General features: G+C 40.0%; 4 protein-coding genes and 1 long non-coding RNA gene across 7 annotated transcripts in view; 2 read left to right on the forward strand and 3 right to left on the reverse strand.

Annotated features, from left to right (window-relative positions):
• The window catches only part of LOC135167259 (uncharacterized), a 45311-nt gene extending 36380 nt beyond the window's left edge, over positions 1-8931 (forward strand). For 2 of the 3 annotated variants that reach the window (XR_010299827.1, XR_010299825.1), the window contains one exon: positions 8355-8931. This is a non-coding gene — a long non-coding RNA (uncharacterized LOC135167259). Of the gene's footprint in view, positions 1-7370; positions 7655-8354 lie in introns of those variants that run through there. The other variant, XR_010299828.1, reaches the window with a different exon arrangement.
• On the reverse strand, positions 4415-9847 carry LOC135167254 (integrin-linked protein kinase homolog pat-4). The gene is made up of 7 exons (XM_064130263.1): positions 9393-9847; positions 8631-8796; positions 8371-8563; positions 7462-7542; positions 6935-7377; positions 5216-5446; positions 4415-5133 (listed from the first exon to the last, which is right to left on the reverse strand). Exons 1-7 carry the CDS (start codon positions 9479-9481, stop codon positions 4987-4989), a joined length of 1350 nt encoding a protein of 449 aa, XP_063986333.1. The 5' UTR covers positions 9482-9847; the 3' UTR covers positions 4415-4986.
• A 597-nt stretch (positions 9848-10444) lies between these two features.
• LOC135167257 (negative elongation factor E) lies at positions 10445-11761 on the forward strand. Its single transcript, XM_064130275.1, has 3 exons — positions 10445-10651; positions 10720-11216; positions 11372-11761. The coding sequence occupies exons 1-3, from the start codon at positions 10571-10573 to the stop codon at positions 11613-11615; spliced, it is 822 nt and encodes a 273-aa protein (XP_063986345.1). The 5' UTR covers positions 10445-10570; the 3' UTR covers positions 11616-11761.
• LOC135167246 (uncharacterized protein) lies at positions 11648-18128 on the reverse strand. The gene is made up of 3 exons (XM_064130250.1): positions 17756-18128; positions 16823-17186; positions 11648-15950 (listed from the first exon to the last, which is right to left on the reverse strand). The coding sequence occupies exons 1-3, from the start codon at positions 17929-17931 to the stop codon at positions 11877-11879; spliced, it is 4614 nt and encodes a 1537-aa protein (XP_063986320.1). The 5' UTR covers positions 17932-18128; the 3' UTR covers positions 11648-11876.
• Positions 18129-19046: 918 nt separating this feature from the next.
• Positions 19047-23820, reverse strand: LOC135167161 (protein SCAI). Its single transcript, XM_064130046.1, has 4 exons — positions 23184-23820; positions 20882-21729; positions 20064-20477; positions 19047-19739 (listed from the first exon to the last, which is right to left on the reverse strand). Exons 1-4 carry the CDS (start codon positions 23375-23377, stop codon positions 19495-19497), a joined length of 1701 nt encoding a protein of 566 aa, XP_063986116.1. The 5' UTR covers positions 23378-23820; the 3' UTR covers positions 19047-19494.
• Positions 23821-24174: the final 354 nt, after the last annotated feature.

Below are 24174 nucleotides of genomic sequence, written 5' to 3' on the forward strand. Positions count from 1 at the left end.
GTTACTGCACTTGTTGCGTAATACATATACTATGAAAGAATAAAACGGATTTTCTTCTATAATCAAAAAAAAATTTCGTCAGATCGTAAAAAATTTGTGTGTTACCTTTGAATTTTTCAGTGAATCGTTCGAATCTTCAGGTGATTACCACGTGATCGCACAGCTATCAGCAAACAGCATTCAATAGTTTCAACCACTACACAAATTTAAACAAAGGTGTTCACATTACAATGCTCCCCTACTACAAAAATTTACAAAAAATCATCGTCCTTGAAATTCTTTAGTCTACGACAAATTCGGATTGATAATAAACTTCTTGAAGCCAGCATTTCATTAATATTTCTTAAACATTGCTGTAGAGTTGGAGTGCGTAAAAAATTATCAATATTATCTACGAAAACATGAAGACAATCATAAACTTGATAACATTAATTTTAACATTAATTTTAAATGACCTTCGACATAATGAGGCGACAGATAGACAGATTTTACAGATACCAATGATTGGATATTTGGAATGGTCATGATAATATCAAAATCAATATATGAAAATTCCTTTCGATCATTAAATTGCAATTGTAAGACCTTAGTAACCTTCACCTTGAATTCCCTGGTACTCTTGGAGAAACTAAGCACTGCTGAGCATGTGCGTAAGCATTCAATAAAGTGGTGACCCTGAGGGAACACCTTGAAAAAAAAATGATTAAAATTCAACACGAGAAAAAAACATTGATAGTGGAAAATTAGACTGAAAATATAGTGAAAGGGCCCTAATCATAATAACAAATAGTACGGCGATAGGAAATAAAAAATGGATCTAAATATCTCATTGTTAGACATTAGATTTTTATGATAAAATATAGAACTGAAAAAATAACCCATCATAAAACTAGACCAAAGTAAATATGCTAAGGTGGGTGGATTTTTAATCCTTTTGGGTGTGCGGTCTATTCTTTCGTGTACTATTTCGGTTAAAGCCTATCTATCCACTTACAATAAAAATGAAAATAAAAAAAATATTTCTTTCAATAATGACAAAGAAATATTTCCTCTCCTACTCATTATAAATTCCTTTGCTTCAATTTACTGTCATTCATTTCACGATTTTTTCGCATTAAACTACGACAAATGGCAACAAAATAACAAATAACGAAATAATAATTTATCATATGCGCCAGAATCTCTTTACCAAATTTGGTGCATGAGTACTATTTGTTGTTATTTTGTCAAAATAACAAAAAATCCGTGGTACATAAGATGAAAACTCCTCAGGAAATCACTTTTTTCGGTCAAAAACGGCTGTGAATCCATAAATCGTGATTAAATTACCATTATTTGAATAAATCATTGTATAGTAAAAATATTGAAAGTGCCTCGGGATGCAGTTCTTCGGATAACTCTGCGATCCAAGACATAGATCACGTAGTCTGATATTGTCTTTTCACGTTCCGGAAAGAAAATAATAAATAAATTCATCCAACTTCGCTGTCCCAGACTAGTCACGATAAGAGCATTTCTGACTTCTAAGAACCTGAAGTAATTATGTAATGAAGGGGTAAAACGAGGTGGAATTCAACAGTTTCCGACCTTCTGTTCCGAGGAATAGCTGAAAAAAATGTGAGGCAGTGGCGGAATTCTCTTAATAAATTTTTGCAAAAAATTAATAAAAAAAATTATATAAAAAAGATTTTATGAAAATTTCTAGATTTCCATATACTCCAGAAATAACTCAACATTTTTTTTAAATATTTGACACTCTTTTAGCCTGAAATTTAATTTTGAGTACTATTACAGTAAGAAGTTTCATGTTTATGTTATTTATACCACTCAGACCCGTTATCACGTCACTAAATAATTATCACGGCATTTTTTCCGACGGGGGTTTGGAACACGTGACCCGTCACATGTGAGTTGAAAGATAACGTTATAATTATTCGTTAGAAATTCTCATCGTTAATTATGTGCAAGTGTAGATGATTCTATGGAAACCCTGAGGGGTTAACGCACTGTAATCGCGGGGAGGCTTCAACTCAAACAAAAACGTAAAAGTTGTCAAACGAGTTAGTTCGGCCACCCGAATGGGTGGTGGAAAATTATCAAAAATGCATTGATTACAATTCAAACCGCAATCTTCACCCGAAACAAATCCTCCGTTTTCGATAGCAACAGAATATTCGGTTCAGGAGACGCTCTGTTTACAGAGAAAATATTTTTACGGAAATACCAAAGAGGATTCAAAGGCTGGAATCGAAAAAAACCAACTGAAAACTAAAGGTTTTTTCTAAGTCCGGTCAGAAGACCTTAGGATTACCCAAAAGGTCTCGATAGATCATCTTGATAGATTATCTTTACCCTTATGAAATAATCAGAGATATCGAGGAGCAATTCACTCAATAATGAGGGGAATTCTGGAATGAACAGCTTGAATCCTTCCCAGGAAGGATTCATGGTAAAATGTTGTCATCGTTGAAGGTCCGGTAGACAAGCCATTGCAAATCGATTGAAATTTTGGAATCAATGTAGATGGGATTGTTGAAAACCTATATCTACACTTATGCACTTAATTTGCCAAAAAAATTGGTCAAGTATTAGCGCCGACTAAATATGTCTATAAATTCCTATCCATTTTGAGGTAATTGTTGACTAAAATTGACAGAATTTATTTTGTTTAAAGTCATGCCAATTTAGCGACAATAATTGCTGTCAATTATTCGCAGAATTGATTGAATACAATTTCCATTCTCATTATCGAGCTTGACATTATGTCGATGGGAGACCTTCTTCTAGTCTGAAACTTCATCGTGCGATATCTGGTACTCTCGCGGTAGTAAACCTAGCTTTGTGATGTTTTTTCCATTTCTTCGTACACTCGCCACAAACGCTCCTTTGATATTCTTCGACTGCTACTTGTTTGACACATGTAAGACTTGTATTGCGAGAGGGCAATGAAAAATAATGATTTAAAGCCCGGTTCAATCGACTGAACTGTCTGGAACAGTTAGTTTTTGTTTCCATATTTTATCTGAAACTCCAGGGCAGTTCTGCATCAAACAGTGATGCATAGAAAATAATGAAAATATTCTGAAAACATAAGTAAAAAGAACTAAAAATATAGAACTCAGCCTTTTTAATTTATATGTCAGAATAATTGTAATAATTTTTCCGAGAACGATATTTGAAAATAATCATTGTTGAACCCCTCAGGAAATCATTTACTTTTATAGTCCTCTCCCCCCCCCCTCCACACTAAATTAGGTATCATCGGCTTTGCATTTATTACAATTATCTTAACATATAAATTAAAAAGGCCAGGTTCCATATTTTTATGTTTTTTTTCCTTTTTTTCAGCTCATTATGATTTTTTTTCTGCATCTCTGCACCAAAGTTGCTGATTAAATGAAAAAAACAAAAACTATCTATTCCAGATAGTTCAGTGTGCCCAATCGGGCCTTAATGCAGTCAGTTTATCTTTAATTATCTTTCCTTCATCGTGGGACATGAGAAAAAAACCTCTATCGTCTTTGAGTTGCTCCAGCAGATTAGAGTTGATTACAAAGATCGGAAGAAAATTCGTCACTTCATGAATCCATTCTCTGTTCAATTTTCCTATGAAATATTATTTATGTTTTTGCAAACTCTCAGGCGACGCTCTGAAAGAGCCCCCACGTCCATGTGTTTTTGCAACTGTCATTCCTCAGCCAGTTCAACATCCGGCAGTTAAACGAATTCCAGTGATTTGAGTCAATTATCCAACTACATGTTCCAGAACACTGTCGGTTATCTCTAAATGCAGCTTTCAAAACACCTCGGGAAAAAAGATAGTGAGGACTCAAAACGTGCATTGCGGATGAATATTGCTATGAAAAGGAAATGAAATGAACATATCCGTGAAAGCTGATAGCTATAATTAATACAATATGATGATATGTTGTCCAACATTTCATTTTGAATTTCTCAATTACCGACCATTGATTAATATTAATAATTTCCTTTATTGATCTGATCGTAATCGATTGTTTCTCATTAAAATTTTTTATGACTCTAATCATCGTATTTTTAGAACAGTCTTGTATTTTTGATAAAAAAATATTTCTGAAGTAGAGTAAACCACCGAATGGGAAGACGATTCTATGTTTTATTGAATATCACTCACAAATAGGAATGAAAATAGTATCAGTCGACTTAATTTTTAATTGAAACCTTAATTTAAAACTATAAGAGCTGAATTCATTACGATTCATCAACATTTTCAACCGGAAAAAATAAATAAAATACTCGCGAGGAACACCAGTTCACGTCAGTGGTGCTATGAATCGTTACACCAGCGATCTGCCCTCAGAATAATTAATTATCAATTGATTATATTCGTTAATCATATTGACGAACACTAATTATTAAAGATTATCCTCAGAAAACGAGAGAAAGGGGGCGTTCCAACATCAAATACAAGAAGTAAATTTAGCCACAATTGAAGATTTATTTTTAAACAACCTCCAACATACATGTATAAAAACGACAGTGATTTGTCAGTCATTGTCATGAAATATCATCATGATTTAATAAAATTAATCTCAGTAATTAAATTTTTAATGTTTCTAATTATCTTTTTTAGAAGGACCAAATTTTTGGTATAAATATATTTATGAAATACCAACATCAACGGATTATCGATTAATTACTCAGTTTCATTGATCTGCTTATGATCACTTCGATCATATTAAGGCACAATCATTGCTGGATTTATTTCTGTTCTGGTCAGGTTCGAGAGGACATTGTATAAAAAATATAACATGAATTATTTCGTTATTTGAAATAGTGATAAAAAAATGGGTAGAGCACCAGCGATTTTCATAATCGTAAAAATAATTTCCTATGTTATTCTACCACTTCCTTCATATATATCTTTAGTCTATATTAGTTCGAGTTAGATTTATTGAACACCATTGAAGTTGTGCGTTTTTTTTTTCATCAATATAATTGGCACAATTAACGCTTCATTTTATCCAAAATCGGTACGACCATGTCGAAAGAGGGGCGTTTACCTGGATCCTCATTCATGCAAATACGAATGAGCTTAGCGAGGTGAGGTGAAATTCCTCGAGGTATTTCCACGCGTAGATCCTCCAACGCAATCTTAAATTACATCAGCCAACATCAATTGAATTAATGAGAAATACCATGAAAGAGGAGTAATTATAACGAATAATTAATGTACCTTCATTCCACACTCCATAGGCGAAAGATCAGCAAATGGCACCTCGCGAGTTGCCAGTTCCCACAATAGAACGGCAAAGCTCCACATGTCGCTGGCCTCCAAATTAATATCAGAGGAACGTTTGCTGAGTGCCTCTGGTGACATCCATGCTGGTTCATAAATTCGCCCGACTTCTTGGAATGAAAATTTTGAATCTGCCATGTTGACACGAGCTGTGAGGTCCTCGTCGATCTGAAGTGGGAGAAGGGACGGGCACATGTAATTTCAACAAACGAATAAAAATAAACAGAGCGTGGAATCTCAATTAAAATGTCTTCGTGAGCGGCAATGTTAATTAAATTCAACAATAAAAGGACAAAAGTATGAAAAAACGGACAAAACCGCGTCGTATACGGGTTCGAGATCATTTTTTGTGCGTATTAAAAATGTTATTTAAAATATGTTGAGGTAAAACGAAGGAAAAAAGACGTTTTCTTGTAGTTTGGTGACAGAGTTATGGACGTAAATATGATTTTATTTTTTTTTGCATTAAAAAAAGGGTAATTTTGGATGCACATGTTGCCTAGAAAATCTACCATTTCCCCACCGCAATATTAATTGAAATATTTACAAAATTCTGCACGTAGAGCAGGGCATGCTAGCGTTTCCCTTTATTAAAAAATAGGTGAAACTTTGTTGGCCAGTAGACTATTTCTCCAAGCATATGCCGAACTGAGCATATTTTAACTTTATCTTAGTTTATGAATAAAAATGTTCCTCCTTATTTGACTTTTTCCTCCTTTCCGACGACCTTTATGCACGATCGGCGCTTTCTTCCTTCTTATCTTTTATCTTCGTTGCCAGTTCACAGACCTGTCATTTCTATTTTATATCTTTTTTCATTATTTATTCGGCTCTAAAATCTTTATAAACGGGGATTTTTCATTAAATGTGTAAATCTTTTACAATAGTTATTTTTGACATAAAAAATATGAAATATATTGCACATATTTTCAAAATATATTCAGCTTATCTCATGAAAACCATCAGTCAAGTCTGAAGGCCGCTGTGAAACGCAGCGATAAACTCGACTGCTGCACGGTGACATTAAATATTACAGATCGCTTCCCCATAAACTCGGTTTTGAACGAATGTGGGTACCACTACTTATGTATAATTGACGCCCCAAAGTTTGATTAAAGGCGCTCCGCGGGCTTCAACATTTACCCTCGAAATTCATCGGTTGAATTTAATGTGGTGCAAAAAGATTAAAAAATTGGAGTGAAGCTTAATTAGTTTCGCATGAATAAATCCACACCTGATGATGAAAAATAATATTACTTGAATTCTATCAAAAGGTTGTATAAGCAGACGAAAGTCACGAAATATAAGAATATTTTTTAAAGTTTTATATTCCATTTTCTATTGAATTCGAGAAGGCATCTCCCATAATACTTGATTTGAAAAGTTCCCTGTGTCCTACACAATGACATCATAAAAACCATCAATATTTTAACGTTAATTGACGAAAGCACTGCCATTCGTTAAATTGGATTTTTTAAATTGAAACGTTTGTAACTGGAAATGGAAATAGAGTGGGAAAATAATGAGGAGATGGAGTCGAATAAAGGAACCACTTTCATTAAAGTTCTTTGAGGCAAGAAAAAGAGGAAAAATAGGACTAGCCTGCAAATAATCCCGGGAGAAGTGGAAATGTTAATTAGAAAAAACGGTACTCACCATAACGTGTTTGCTGTTTAAGTGGAATCTACATCTGTTCTGTCTCTCGAGACCGTGGAGAAAAGCCATGGCTCGGGCAACATCGAGTGCTAGTCTCAGTGCACGTGCTGTATCAACAACAACGCCCGTACCACCGTGTAAGAGACGATGTAAGCTGCCCCTTGCCATATACTGAGACACCGTGACTAGCTGCGGTGGCTGATTGACACAACCCAGGACAGGAAGGACATTGGGATGAGAAAAAATTCTCAACTTTGGAAATTCTTCATTGAAATCACGAGATATACGAGCTGTGCACTCTCTTAAATTGAGGATTTTAGCAACAATGTCGTTATTTTGCCACCGTCCACGCCAAGTTTCACCACTTGGGGTGCTTGCCAAGTGAGTGTGCAATGACAGCTCAGCCATATTTATCCCCTTATGTCGGGATAGAGTTGCATCACCTGCGAAAAGAAGGGATCTATGAAGAGGGAAGCCCGCACAGTTGGGGAGAGTTTTTTTATCATGCACTTGGCTTGCCAACTCACGACTTCTGGTCTTTAATCCCAGCCAACTTTGATCTTTGAATTGAATTTTCTTCAGATCTTGGCCGAACTCCACCGCCAAATCTGAAAGTTATCAGTTTTTACCATTGAGAATTTCTGAATTGTTGAAGTTCATCCAGAAATGAGAGGGTGAAATTAGATAAGTTACGTCTACTTCAGGACTTTCTTTGTAAATGTGAGTTAAGGCAAGAGTTTTTCATCGCTCAACTGTGACTAAACTTAGCGAATTTATCATCTGTGAAGTTTTTTGTGAAAACGGGGGAATTTTCTAGCGATTGAAGTGCATCGACATTTCATTCATAAATTGAACAGGAACTAATGAGTGAAAACTTTTACCACGCGGGCAATTTTCCTATTTGGAAGGGAAAGAGGATTCAGTAGTGAACCGAGATAAGTTCACTTATCTTTCAATCGAATTTTTTAGCAATATCTCGAAACCTACCAGAGAAAGCGGTATTTTCGTGGAAAAATTGGTTGTGATACATAATAAAAGATTAAAAAAAATCTTTGATAGCTTTTAAAAATTATTCACTGTTTTACGAGAAAATTACATATTTGTAAAAAATTGAGAAAATTTTTATAAATCTTCTGTAAATTTTAATTTAGATATTACTGACAAAAGATTTTTTTTTCAATTTTTGCCATGCCATTTAATTAAAAAAAAGAAACTGAAAAAATTGGATCAGTTAGAGTTAGTGTTGTCTGAACGGAAAAAAAGGTGCTTTCAACTGGGTTTCATATATCGTCTTCAACATTAAACTTCAACGATTCGTAAAAGCATTTCAACAAAAATAGAATGCGTCAAGCAAAAAACTCTCATCGCTTTTCACTATTTCAGGAGTAAAATTATTAAATTTATGAAATTTATGTTTCAGTCTCCCCTGTCCTTACCATGGAGACGTTTGGCTAGAGGTCCTCTTGCTTTATCCAAGGGGGTATCCCCATCTTTATTAGCAATGGAAACAAGTGCCCCAGCTGCGACCAGGTCCTCAGCGACTGCTTGATCCCCCCAGAAGCAGGCATAGTGGAGAGCCGTGTTACCGTGCTCATTAGTAACATTGACGTCTGCTCTGTTGCGTAAAAGCTGCGCCAAAAAAGGTCATTGGATACTAATAGAAATATGAACGACAGAAATTGAGCCATTAACTCACCAATTGTACTATTTCCCTGTTGCCGTGGGCAGAGGCTAGGTGAAGAGGAGTGTCATCACCTCGATTAGTGGCATTTATTCTCGCACCTCTGCTAACAAGAAGTTCTGCTAGTTTCGAGTGGCCCTCTTTCGCACACCAATGGAGCGGACTGAATCCATGATCATCCCTGCAAATAAAAATTAATTAAAATTGAATTAATGTGTTAATAAAGCTGCGAGCAGAAATAACTTAATTTCAGTTCAGAATTAGCTGGTGGAAAATATGTCAAAGAATTTAAAAAAAATGAATTTATAAGATAAAATCAGTGGTTTGTTTATCATAGTTTATATTTAGATGTGAACATTTGGAGTTTATGGCCCTGCATTCTTCACACCCTCGTTCAAGGGCTACAAAGGAACTTTCTATGCTTCATGACACAAGAACTTAACTCTTGATGACAATGGCCTAAAGCCAGATTTTGTATAACTTCAGTAGAATTAGTTCTGTCACAGGAGAATTCTCAAAATAGAAATCTCGTTTATTAAACCCTAGCGTGAATGAAATTCAGTGTTTCTAAAAACTTATTTACTTGTCGATAAACAAAACGTCTCCTATTTTTCTAATTTACCCATTAGTAATCTAGTAAATAACGAAACAACAATCTGAGCAAGAGTCTTTCTCCTCAGATACGATAAATAACGCTGAAGTGACTACAAATTATCGCACGTAAAGGAGAGGGAGTTGAGACCGTGACGTTCCTCCAAATAAGGCAAATTCCCATACCCTTGATTCATGTCATGTTCAGTATCATCGAGCCAAACCCGAACCTGCATTGCATTTCCTTCCCGACACCACTGGAATATATCCTCCATTTTTCACCTCAATAGTCTCAACTTCTTTTAAACAATGAACTGCTCCAAATAGAAATTACAGCTGCAGCAGCGGGGGTGGACCTGTAACGCTTCAGGAAGACTAGACGTCATGCACTAAATATAACCATATTCCTCAAACTCGGTATCTAACTGTCACGACACTTCTTATTCTGGAAAAAACTTCACTGATGACACCCTGAAAGGTACTTTCGTGATGTGCCACTTGTTATGATTTTTGTTGTGAAATAATCTGATCATTCGAGGCAGATTTGGTGGTACTGGGAGCTGGAGCCCCCGTAATATTCGTAGGCGGCTAATTATAATGGTTATGCCATCGAGGGTGGGAGATAGCAGACAGTTGACAAATGCTAAAAAGGTGTGTGCTGTAAAACTCACTAGAAACGATGCAGGGTCCCCATGATCGACATTTTCTCACTAGAGTCCACCGCCAACAATTTAAACGCACATTCCAGATTTACGGGAATAATCAATTAATTAATAGTCATAATCGATAATTTCGTAACCGATTCATACGTTGAGAGCTGACAGATGATAGTTTTTTTCCAGAATGAACTAATTCTATTGTTAGTACATCCGTTGGTACTGAGTCTAAAGGGTTCCGTTAGTTTCTCATTGACTTTCAAATATACCGCACCCCAGAAGAGCCAAAATTGGCCAAATTGTCCTCGCTATGATATTTGCAAAGATATAGACGAAAACGGTGTGATCCCAAATACGGGCCCTTTTTCCTCTAGGAGGCCTAGGAGCCGAGAAAAACGCGAAAAACGAAAAAATCGATTTTAGAATATTTCTCGAGCTCCAGAAAAATCGCAAATGAGCTGCCCTGAATGGTATGCCACGTATCTCGTGGTAATATCTTACCAACAAGCACGTTCACCATCGTAGTTCATGTGCCACCGCTACGGGGCGTGAGAATCCCGAATGTCTCCGAACGAGGGCCGAAGTGGGCCGACCAAGATAGGTTATTTGAACTTTGTTTTGTTTTGCTAGGGTTATTGACTCTAAACATAGGACTTAACCAGTAATATTATTATTTTGTAACTAAAATTGATAAGTAGAAGTTGAAAAATGGTTTATTTACATTTCCCATCCAATTTGACGGAGGAAGAGTTGATGCTGCAGGCCAAATATAACAAACTGAAGAGAAAAGTGAGCAAAACCCAGAAACTGAGGTTATGTTTACCTGTCCATATAATAACAAGTCCTATTACATTTAGAAAAAAGCTCTCCAAGACTTGAAAACTCCAAAACCAGAGCCCGAGCGAATGCCCCAAGCTCCAAAACGTCCAACAGAAGCCAGAGATGCACGTGAGGTGGCGAAAAAACTGATAAAATCAGGCGTTATCACTGCACCTAAAACTCCAAAACGACCGGAGCAGTCGTTCAAGCGTCCTCGAGGTCTAGAGCGAAAGCTAAACAGCACAGAGAAGACAGTTTGCTCGTATCAACCTTTCTCAGCAACACAGGCAGAGGAGGAGGAGGCTGAGGCAGCTGCTAGACCTCGTGTCAAGGACCTCTATGAGAGTTTCGTAAGTGCACAGAGTACTGAGGAACATCCACCAGCGGCTAGGCCCACCCCAACCAAAATTGAACATAAACCTAGGACTGGTAATACGATTTTTGTCTGTGGATATAAGATTTCTGAGGATTTTTTGAAGAAACACTTCAGCTCATTTGGGAATATTATCAATATCACGATGGAAGCTGAAAAGAAGTGAGTAGAGAATCTGTCATGCATTCTGATATTAAAATTTCAGTTTAACAATCGAGGGGATATGGATTAAAAATTCATATTCATATTTTTTGAAGATATTGCCTGCCCTTCCTGTTAATCAATGAATTTGTTTAAATCATCTAATCAATTTCCAGCCGAGGTTTCGTAACATTCGACAAGTCTGATGCAGCAGAGCGGGCGATAAATGACATGGACGGCAGCATGGTGTCCTCAATCCAGCTGAAGGTGTCCCTCGCTCGTCGCCAGCCAATAATTGACCCAATAAATGACACAACATCCAGCTCTATGTGGTCATCAATAGCAGCGAATTACTCTCAAAAATCAGCCCACAAAGACCGAAGGGATATGAAAGTTTATGAAGAGGATCTCTTTCAGTAATAGGCAAAATCAATTAACTATCCTTCCTTCCATTTGTTTATAATCAATGAATACTTTATGTATTAAAGCATATAAGTAACAATTATTCATAGTCAACAATTGTAGAAATATACGTGAAATATAATATTAATTATGTTATAGCATTATTATACAGAGTCATTTGTATAGTCAATTCTCAGGGTTTCTATACCAAAAAAATTGAATTATATTTTGCTGCTTGAGGGTCACCTAGAATTAAAAATAACGTTTCACGTTCAACCCCTACAACCGAGGGGGATTGAAGTAATCCCAATGATGATGGTGGTTAACAGTTCTGGGAGCAGCAAAACAAACAATAAGAAGCCCAGCAATGATCAGTAGAAGAGCACATAGTGTTAGTTCTACCTCTCTGATCTTTGCATCAGTTTCTTCCTGACTAACTCTGGAAACAACGTAACTGACAAAATGACGCATTGCACGTTTACCAGCTCGCCTCAAGGCTCGCAGTAACTGCTGTGTCATATCAATAACACCTGGTTCATCGTTACCAGAGTTAGAGACTTGCTGGTGAGTTTGAATTTGTGGTGAGGAGAGGGCGAAAAATTGGGGAGGTATTTGGGACGTCTGAAATGCGATAAACTGAGGTGGTATCGGTGATGAACGTTCTAGAGATTCTGGAGATTCTGGGGAAGTTTCTGCTGAGTATGATATTGTTGCACGTTGTGGTTTTGATTCGGACGTTTCGAATTGTTTGTGGAGCACCGTCGGCGCCTCTGGAGGGAGTGATGGCTCCACTGTGTCTGGAGTAACTGAAATGGCAGGGGGGAGTGATCGAACTGGAGATGCAGTTTCTCTGCTCATCAAGGGTCCTGTGGAGATCGTCCTCATTGGTGAGTCTGCCCTTGATGTTGATTTGGATGATGTTGGGGATAGTTCTTTGACAGGGTCCTCTTGGTGGGAAATCTCTCTGATAGGCACTTGCTCAGATCCCTGACTTGAGTACAATGCACGAGTCTCCATCGATTTCGACAAGGGCTCTAATTGCAATTGATGCTGTTTTGGAGACCCTGCCTTTGATTCCTTAACTTCGATGATTGTTGATTCAGTCTTGGAGTCATTTGGGGAATCCTCCGGCACTCGGAAAGGTGTTCCAGGGGACGATTGAGGTTGAGAAGCTGCTACAGCCTCCAATTGATTCCGAATTGCTACCAACTCCCTCAATAACGAAGGATTGATCACAGGCTCATCGTCCTCAGCACAAGTTATCTCCGATGCTGATACTACGATGGCATCCAATTCAGATACTGCTATTTTATGAGCCTCCAGAGTTGAAACACTCAGTTTATCAACTCGTAAATCTCCAACCTCCAAGTTTGCTATTTTAAATGTCTCACTGGTCAGTAAAGCCGTCAATCTCTCCTCTAACTCCTCAATTGCTGACACTCTTGGGTCATGACTGTCATCCCCTCGTACCGAGAGACTTTGACTTCTGGTTCTTGGTGGTCGTTGAGGTGGAACATCTGAAAATTCTGAAAGTAATGCTTGAGATGGAAGAGGTGGCACATGAGGAACGCCCAAGTCTCTGTCAGGGGTGTCATCCCTTCGTTTTCTCGCTAATTCCGGTTCTGATCTCGTTGATGTACCCCTTAACACATCGTGATCGAGACTAGAGATTTCCTCATGAGAAATTGCTGTAATTTGAAACGGACGGGGAGTGGGTATTCGTTCAGTGGACACCAGGATCTGTGATCCGGTTAATGAGGAAGTGATGACAGCCCTAGCTTGTATGATTTCCTCCTCAATGATCATGTCATCAGGCAGGGGATCAGTCTGTGTGGAAGATGCGTAAGTCGATAAATCTTGTTCGTCCTCTTGTCGCCCTTGTGCTCTATCCTTCCCTTTGGTGCGGAGAGGTCTAGGTGGTGCAGGTAAGGGTCTTCCTGCCATCTTCATCATTACCTGGCCACTCATGAGCTCCCGCAGGTGTTCTCCATCGATATCTTCTAATTCATGCCCCTCTTCTGGGTCAATTTCATCGTAAGGCGTCACTTGATCTTCTTCTGGCCGATCATAAGACCTTGGACGGAGTGTACTGTAAGCTCTCTGGGGTCTCAAGGGCCCGGAAGATCGTCGCGGGGTCGTTGCGAATTTATCTCGACGTTTTCTAGGCGGTGGAGGTCTTGGAGGCTTCTCTTTCTTATCGATAACTGCATAACCAGGAAAATCTCGTGAGTCGGTGTCGTCTCTGGAAATTCTCTCATTGTCCTCTTCATCGTCATCTATGTACGCTACATCTATTGATTCAGCTCCTCTAGAAATAATATCATCGTCCTGGAATATTGAAGTTCCTCTGGATCTTGAACGTCTCTTTGGTGGCACTGGAGCGCGCTCCATTTCGAGCTCCAGGTCTAGTCCTGATTGTGGTTCAATGTAATCATCTTCTACTTTAGTTATTATGTTCATGGTTTCCCTGCTGGCCATTCTCGCGGGTTTCACCGGAGGCTCTGACTGTGGACGTATGATCTCAGTTCTCCAGAGCTCCAGATCTGGTGTGTGATGTCCATTGCACGATTCTATCCCATTTACTTGCTGTTTTATTTCTTGAGCGCGTCGTTTGCGTCTCTGAGGGACTGGTGGAGGAGACATTTCCGGGTAGACCTCGAGAATTGGTTCGGAAGGGACTAGAGAAGAACTTCTCAATGATGATCTGGATTTTCTCCGGAGGGGTTTCACCACAATGATGTCATCCAGAGGCTCAACATGACTGAGGTCCATTGGGGCTGATTCTGCATGATAGACGATGCGATGATGAGAGCCTGAGAGACTGTCAGAGTTATCTATAATATTAGATCCATAATCTGATTCTTCACTTCTTCGTAAGATCCGTTTGGGCCTGTTGGGGGGAATATTTTCGATTGACTCCAGGGACTCCTTTCGTTGACGGAGATTTCTCTTGCGAGCGGGACGCCGAGGGGGCGGTTGAGGTGGAGAATCGAGGACCATTATCTCGTCTGCTAATGCATTTCCTGGCGCTCTCAATGCCTCTCTTATCTCTGATGTCAAGTACTTTGCCACTGTCATGTCGTCCTGGCTAATTCCTTTCATCCTCACAAAAATTTCATCGGAATCTATCTCCTCAATAACACCTCGACGTCTTCTCTCGTAGGAACTTCCACTTGATGGCTGTTGTTCTCGATCAGACTGAGCGGACTCATCTTCGGGTTCACTCGAGTAACGCTCCTCTTCCTCTTCCCCATCCTCCGGCTCCTGATCATTCACTCCTTCCTCCTCGGTCTTGGAATCTCTTCCTTCCGAGGACGGGTATCGCTTGATGTGATGATCGTGAGGATCGACAGCGCCGAATGAGACTCTGTACATTTCTTGCTGTAATTCCTCCCTTTCTAGGCGACCAATGTCTTGATCACCGTACAGTCTCGGATCAATTTGGGGGAGTTCTGGCTCGTAGGACTCCTCGGAATCCCGGTGAATGATCTTGGATAACTTGGGGATAGTCGCCTCTTCAATTATCTCCGGTTTTGATCCTTGTAGATCGTAGGGAAGGTCTTCTCCCTGGATACTAGCTCGATGCTCGTCAATCCATCCTATTGGTTCTGGGTCCTCGACTGATTCCTGTCCACGCAATGAGAGCCTTGGCTTCTCTAAGTTAGGATGCTTCCAAGGCTTCTCTATCTCTTCTTCGTCATCGAGTTTAATGTCCGTGAAACGAGCTGTCCATCGGCTTCCAAACGATGCTGGGGACTTTTTAACTCTTGGTAAGGTCGTGCTCTCAGCTGACTGCGCTCTGGATTCCTTAGGCGATGATGTGGCATACTCACCGTGCTCCTTTGACTTTCGATCGAATAATCTTGGCACAGTGGAAAAGTCAAAAATATTTCTTCTTGACCCTGCAGTCGATTCACTCGAGTGCTGTCTCTGTTGTTCTCCAAGGCTTGGGGTTTTACGTCTACCCGGTAGACTCGGCAGATGAAAACTCGATCTACTCGGTAGCTTTGGAAAATTTGGAAATTTTGATTTATCCGGAAGTGAAAATTTTGGTCGCTCCAGCAGTGATGATTTTATTCGATCTATTCTACTCGGTTTATCTTTTGTCGATTCACGTTTTTGTGAACCCTCTGGGGATTTTGATTTATCGGATGATCTTGTTTTGTCAGAAGATTTCGAATGCTCGGATGAGCGCACTTTGGGGGATTTTTTTCGTTCGATTGGAAAAGTAAAATTGGGTCGTTGAATGCCTTTTATGCGGGAACGAAGTTTTCCGGCCTGAGAGCGCAAACGCTGGGGAAAACCACGGGCGCCGCGACGTTGTGGTAATTCCTCCTTTGCCGATGAGTCCACCTAAAAGAAAATCCAAAAATATCAAGCTCAAGATGTAATTAAGGTGGGGTATTGAACTCATTTCAATGGCAATAAAGCTGGAAAAAGAATATTAGTACATTTTTACATCGAGACAGCGATGTCATTGGGATTCATAATTCTACACACGAGGTTTGTGGTGGTTTGCGACATTTACGAGACAATATTTTTGGAGTCGACATAATTTCAGATTTATTCCGGGAGTGTGTTATATGTGGCGCTTGTCGCAACAATGGCCCAGATAACGTGGTGGAAAAATAAAAGTTTCTAGGTCTGATGAGCTCATCATTCAGATCGAAAACCGAATAAACAAGGGGAGTCTATAATTATGGTTGAAATAACCAGGTGACACGTGGGCTCGTACACTTGTACGTTTCTCAAGTGCATTTTGAATGACTGACGTCAATTAAAGAGTTTATTTACATAACTGTAAATATTTTTCTTACACGCCTCCTGTGTTGTAGACTGTAATCCATTTATTAATTTATTGACTTGAAAAATTCTATGGACTGACGGAAAAATAAATAATGAAAACATTATTAATTGCATGTATTGACGAAGCGCTCTACATCATCTAATCAATCTCATTATAACTAATTTTTAGTTAAACTTTTACTTAATTTTTGACGTGTCTCTTCCATTAAAAAATCGGTCACTCTATAAATACCCACTAAATGGAATTTTAATTAGTTCTGATGAAAGGATTTGATAAAACCTAAGTTTAACTGACTTAATTCCATTAACTCATTAGTAAGAACTATGAAATAGAATTTTCAGAATTTTAGTCTCGTAACAGATCGATATCACTAAATTTCAACGATGGCAATGCTTTCACTCAAAAAACATGAACCCACCTGACTGGTATTGACTTCTTCATCAGCCCTGGGTTCGGTACCGGGTGTAGCAGCCTTCAGGAATTGCTCTTCAAGTCGATCCTGCAGTTGCTGTGCAGTTTCATGCTCCAGGTCATCAGACGTATCACCACTCCCGAGCTCTCTAGCTTCCATAGCATTATCCTCGATTTGTCCATCGAGGGGAAGCACCACATCATCGTCATCAAGAACCGGACCAGGAGTAAATCGGCCTTTGACGTCGATGCTATCATCGCTATCGGCGACGGGCACGACGTCCGTGTCGATGATCCTGACAACTGGCGCCGTAGTCGGGGCCATTGTCCTCGGTACCCACGCGGCGCCAACCGGCTCATACTCATGATCACTGTACACAGAAGTCATAATTTTCCTGTTACAAAAGTTACTCAATGATTTACGTCCACTTTATGGCCGATACTATTTTCCGGATTTAACTTCCACTTTATTTTCGATTTTTTGGACTTTCAATGGCTTCGTATACATGATTTGTATACACGTTTGGAGAATCAAAATTGATGCACCTCGGGAGGGTAGGAGACATTCGCGTTGTAGTCAGTCAGCCAGCGAAGACTGGACGCGGAAACCGGGAGAGTTTGACCGGTCCCGTGTATCTATCTATAGCCACCCGGGCGAACCTTAAATAGCTACGTTTGCTTTTGCCGTGTTGCCGACTGTGACCAATGTGTAACCCAAACTACCCAGACAAACACACCAATTACGAAATCATTGCCAGTTAACGTCATTAAAAATTAGTTTCCCCATGACTTTAAATAAACGACAGAGTTCCAGTCAAGTGTATACTCTGTCTCCAGGTATCCTATCATGACCTATCCACCTGGAGCTAAATGTCACACATCAGTTTTCACCTCTGAGCGAAGTGATTGCCCCAGAGGACACTAGGAAAAAGCAGCTTACCAGGTATGGGACGTTGCCATTGGATTAGCATTTCTGGACGAGGGTCTCATCATCATGGCACGTCTCTCTGGTAGCAATGAGTCACTCTGGAAATACTGACAACCGCATCGCACTTCTCTGCCATAGCTGGATGTTGATGAGGCTCGTGATCGACCCTTGACATCTTGCCCCTCCATAATATCTCCACGGGCTTCCTAGTTCTCAACAATCACCATCCCCCATATTTACCACCACTGTTCCAATTGCACTCAGCCTCCGATAATGAAAACCGGAGTTTGAGTGCTTGAGAACAAAAAGGACCACGGTCAGCATCCACCAACTACTTCAGACGAGACACTCTACAATGCTAATCTCCCCTCATCAGTATCCCCATACCCCTCATCCCTACCCAACCGTTCCTCTAATCGCCACTTGGTTAACATACCTGTGCCAAACTTACACCTCTAAACTTGTTTCTTTTATCTCCAACAACCAAGCATACCCAGGATATATTTAGACTAGTGCAAGCCAATGTATCTGTGATTATATAAATAGATTGTTGAGATATTCTCCACTACCACCAGCATCACCAATCTGTCTCTTTATATTTGCCTATAGGAATTTTGTTTTGCGCTCGCGCATTCAAACTGCAGGTCCCTCTTTTTCTACGTATCAACCCAACCCCTTTGCCACCCTCCCTGATCCCTCCCCCCCTACCACCTCACCATACCCTTTCCACCCTGTCTTGTGCAGCAATAGCTTCATCTCTCTCACTCGACGCCCGAAAATTCTCTCATCTCACCATTTGCGCTCGAATGTGCATCGACCGCGCTAGTTCGCAAGGCAAAGCACATCAGCCAATTCTTGTGACCGTGCCAGACGATGAGCTCAAGCCAAACGCAATCATCTGAACCGCGAGAGCAATTTTTTTTTGTTGATAGTGATGGATCGTGAATATCATCTAGAGAAAAATACTTGTGGGGATGGGAATCGAAGGAAAAATTGGGGGTGAGGTTCAATAAATCTATATATTTGATCGATAGATCTATATATATAGATTTTATGGAAAAATGTATATTGGGGGATGTTTTAGAACAGGAGGGACTACACACGGAGTTTTGTCAGGCGGATATGCACGCTCGGGTTAACGAATTTGACTTTGAAAGTACTTTCCAATAAATCTCGAATGTGGTAACGGATATTTTCGTAGTATTCTCAAAGAATATTCATGATAGTGTTCAATCACATTGTTTGCTTCTATTTGTGAATTATTGTGTATAAAATTATTTCACTTTATTTATATTTCTTTGGATTTTTTTTTTGTCTTCGTGAGAATATATCAGAACAAGTAATTACGCACAAAGTAGAAGGAAACGAATATAAAGCAGTTGTTCTTCGATGATAAGAACGAAAAGCGTTAGAGTGACGAATAAATAAACGTCTTGCCGATGAGAACGATCTATTGTTTAATATATTATTTATAATGATAAGCACTGTATACCTGCATTTCTCATCGTCAAGATGTTTGCAGTTGTATTTTTTTTTTGTCAATTAAAAACTGTAGTTATCAACATGTTTTTTTTTCATATTTTTTTTTTATATAAAAGTGAGAATGAATTGCGAGACGCGGTTTAATGAGGTCTCAATGTAACGATTTTATTGTAATTGTAATTGTCGTAATCGTAGTCGTATTGTTGGTAAGTAGTTGTTAACGGGGATATCGTGTCATTATCACGCTGATGACGATAGTGATGCCGGGGTCAGGCTAATTCATTGCTGTCGGGAAAGTGTTCACGTGCATCAATGCACGCAGCTAGATCGAGCACTATGTGATGGAGCGCTGGATGCTGCAGTACCTCTGCCTCCGGCAGTGGTGGATGGCAGCATGGCCGTTGATGACGACCACGAAATGATCGGTGCAGGTGGAGGACAACGTCACAGAATACGTAGCGAACAACTAGCAATCGGAGGAAGTCGTCGCCAAAAAATTGCAGAATACTGCTTTCTGTAACATGACAAAATAGCTTCCTGGGGTATGAAAATTCCTAGTGATTACTTGAGTATCTCCCACAGTTAGAAATATTTACTAAATAAACAGTCAGCAAATATTTTTGTTGGTAGAGAGGGCGTGTCTCTAGTCTTGGAATGTAAAATTCCAAATGTTCTGTCATTTTTTGATTTTGAATCATCGTTTCCTCTTCTTTCCTCGTTCTTATTCATCCTCAATCATAAATATTCCCAAACCAATGTCAAATATATGTCCGAGGGAGGTATAAAAGAACATAAATAAAACCATGTGATTTACATATAACGAAAAAATATGACTCACCACATCTGGAACGAATGACAAGACGACTTGCCTCGATGAGAAAACGTTCAACGTGATTCTGGCATCGTTCCCAGTGATGCACCGCTAAGCTACCGACGTTGCATATAAGGCAAAAGGCGGCAAGTGGTGAATGAAGAAAGAGGGTGAAGAGACTGCCACCGTGACGCACATCACGTAGCGTGGATGGTGTCTCTTGGGGGGACATAAGCACCATCAACGGCTGACCAAAGTATCTTGGTATCTGCTTGAATACGTAACTATTGTCCGAGTCGACTACCACGAAGAGGGGCTTTCTTGTGAATGGATAGAGATCACCGGGATAGAGGCAATGGGGCTCTTTCCCACCGCTGAGCCTCTTTCCGTGCTCCGGATCGCGTTTGTTGCTAGTTGTCACACCACCCAGGTCGTATCCCACTTTGTGACCATGAAAAAAAATTTCATTATTCTCATGAAGATCCCACTGCTCATGGAATTAATCAGCTGATTATGAGGAGAAGAATATCATTATTTCAGTAAATGATTTAATTTTTTTGTGGTCAATAATAATTCCCACCAAACTAGTAGTTTTTTTAAATAAATTTCGTTTCCAGAATTTTCAGTCCCACATTAATACAAAATTTCATCTCATCAATGTCTCTTGTCTCAATGTCTCTACTTTGTTAATCATACTAGAATGTGTAGAACTGTCTTAATTAAGACCTCGACATCCCAGCTATATATTCAAGTGATTGAGCATAACAGGAAATGTAAAAAAATTGAGAGAACGACGATATTCTTGTCCCCATAAGTCTAGCCCAACAGTTACCATATCTACTTACTTTCCTCAGGATGCTTAACTGTGGAGAAGCAGCCGTCTGCCGATAAATAAAGTAGCAGTGCACCATTGGCAGGGAGTTCCTTAAAACCACTGGCGAGAAAAACCTGAACCTGACTGTAGGTGGGTTTGTACAACAGGTACTTGTGAGGATTTTCACGTCGTGGCATACCATTTTCAGGTGGATATGGTCCTGGTCGGAATGGCAATCTACCTGCTGGTGATGCATCATGCATGTGTGTAGGATCATCTCGTGGTTCTCGCTCGAGTGTCTGTACCATTCTAAACATGTCAACTGATAATTCACTGAATTTAACCTGATCGGCGGAATTTCCAACAATAAGTATCTCTTGGAGAGTTAGGCACATGGGTGGCGATCGCTCGATGGGCGGTGACGTCAACGGACCAAGGCGATGCGTCAATACAACGGGATTTGAGTCGGCATGTAATACACCGACCGCCGATTCAGCTTTAACAAAACCCTTTATCTCCTCGAGTACTAAATTCCATTCAACCTGATCCTCTGGCTCATAAGTACTTGCGTAATCGGCTATTTGGGTATCCAATTCTTGGACAAGTTCGCGTACTAATTTCATTTTGTTAAGTAATAAACAAACAACGATAAAACGAGCGTAGTAACGTAATTTTTTCACCATTAAATCACTACGATCCTCCTTAGCTGCACGACTGTAGTATGCACGTCCTCTTATTGCTGCATAGAATGAGTATGCCTCGTGTAGGTAACTTGTTTCACTTGTACGTAGGTAATAGTGATAATAAAGCTGGCCAATTTTACTTGCTATCTCACCGATTTGCCAGCGCTTCAGACCGTACTTCGTGTCCAAAATTGCTCTGCAAAAATTACGATCACGTGGTAAAATTCAGTTGACATTTCCCATGCATTTTGTTCGTTGGGTTTTCGGTTTTTTTTTTATTTTTGGGATTAAAGTGGAGGCAACACGACATGCAGGTACTGAACATCCATGTGCCCGAGGGGCTGGGCAAGAAGGAAATCACGAGAAATCATCTCCAATGACTTCAGGGAATCATTCGAAATTCGTTCAGAAGTTATAGACGATGGGGGAAAACACGAAAAATAATTTCGAATTTTCATTCAGAAATCAGAGAAAATCACCCCATTTTGTAGATCCCTCGGATTTAGGAGTGACCAGCCCCTCGCAAAAGACACTTATCAATAATGAAGTAGAACAGACAGGAGATAACAATTCATTTGCATTCTTCTCGTCTCGCAGTGATTATCGACCCATTCGTAAGGTCATACGCCAGACACATTTTTTTTTTTCAAACTCTCCATCATTATTATTGTGCCATTATACTCCACTTTCCTCTTCCGAGGTAAAACCCGGATTACTTCATTGGCCAAGTAATATTTTAACAACCTATGTCCGGTAATTTAAACTTTCTGATAAAAATATCAGCCAAAAAATATTAATCCCCCTTCGTCGTTTGGTTTGTTTCCAAGTAACATTTTTTTTTCTTCTGGATTATCGGAATATATGTGCTCACTAACCAGGGCAAGGACATTACTACATTTCCCCATTCCATAAAAATAAATTCTCGAAATTCTGGTGTATTTATTCTTAAAAATAAAAATCTTTCAATCAGTTTTTCTCCACCCAAAACTCTTGAAAAATTAATCCCATTTCAACTGATACAGCGATATGACATTCCGCAAATAGTTCAATCCTTAATTCATGAGCGTCTGCTCCACCGCCCTCTGCTGTCCCAAAATACTAATCCCCCCCCCCCTGTTACTTGATTGTATTTGTCAATCAGGTCTAGATGATGGGAAAAAAGGCAATTCCCCGAGAAATAAAAGAATCACAGAGACCGAAGGCAACAAATGGAATGAAATAAAATAGCAAATCCCACGTCAGCAAATCGAACTCATTCCATTCACTCGAGCCAGAAGTTGCTCGAAGTAGACACAAAGCCCTACAGGAAGGGGTGGACATACGAAGCGGGCGGACAAACCAGTGGCAAAGGGGGTGCCTGGCGAGGAGGGGTAGCTCTACATGTGGAAGCGTGCGTGTGCTAGGAAGGATGGTGGTGCTGAGAAATAGAAGTAGGGCGTAGTAGGGGTGCGCAAAGGAACGAGAATAAAAAAAAACGAAAACGACACTGAGCCGAAGACAGAGGGAGACTTTGCAATGAAGGGGGGAAGGTGGGGCCGATAAATTCCCAAAACGTGATTCATTCGTCCAAGGGAGGAATCCACGAACAACTAATAAATAAAAATAGGAGTGACTAATTAATTAAAAAATTACTGATTAATTTTTTCTCACCTGTGTTGTTGCTGAAATTTCCACAACTTTGTATATATATCGAAGGTCCTTCCAAAGTAGGCCTGCCACTGCTTGTGACCATACTGGGGTAGGTCGCGTAGACCATTGAACAGCTGTTTGCTTTTTTCCAACAAATGACCAAACTCCAGTACGATTTTTCTCTCGTGGTCGTCCATGCCAGCCATCATGACCATTTTTTCTTCGTAAATTTAAGGGCCGACGGACTGCTGATGGTGATGTCAGCGATTGGCCGATGTTGCGCTCTGCCTCTTGCAGTCCGGGCCTCCACCGTTTTGTTCCACCGTGATGCCCCGTGATTGTCGTTGCTGTCCCGTTTTTCAATAACTCGAGACACAACGAACAAACACCCACGTACTCTTGATCGATCGGTTATTAGTCTTTCTTTTTATAAACTGGAGTTATTTTTTTCTCGCAGTTGACGAGACTGTCTCATCGTTCTTGTATCAGATGAATGAGATTTATTTTATTTTCAACTTCAGCACGATATTTCAATAAATTATTCGTATCACTGAGTATTTTCCTCTACGTTAAAACTTCTAACTGCCTTGGGGCCCTGACAGCGTGTGCTCTGAAACACAGCGAGACTGAGACGCCTGTCTGACACTCTTGGACACCGTTTCACGATGCTCTGTCGACGCCAACGCCAATCAATAAACGACGCAACACCATTGAGGGGGTGTACAATTGAAAGGGCGTTCTCGCAGTGACATCGCTTGGGGGGTAGCCGAGACTCCTGCGAGGAATCGATTTTCTTGCGATGGTGGCTGATGATCAGAGTGCTGGGGAGGCCCTTGGGGATGAGCCGGTAGGGTAGGTTGCGACAGACTATCGTCGAAATCTCACGCCAACAATCATTCCACCCCCTCGTTGGTTCTCCATCCCCCCACGAGATGGGCGTCGAGTCGCTCTCACCACCTCCGAACGACAAAAATTGAATTCCCATTCCCACCGCGAATAATCTTTTTTTTGT

This window comes from Diachasmimorpha longicaudata, chromosome 11, assembly GCF_034640455.1.
Source record: "Diachasmimorpha longicaudata isolate KC_UGA_2023 chromosome 11, iyDiaLong2, whole genome shotgun sequence".
Lineage (NCBI taxonomy): Eukaryota > Metazoa > Arthropoda > Insecta > Hymenoptera > Braconidae > Diachasmimorpha > Diachasmimorpha longicaudata.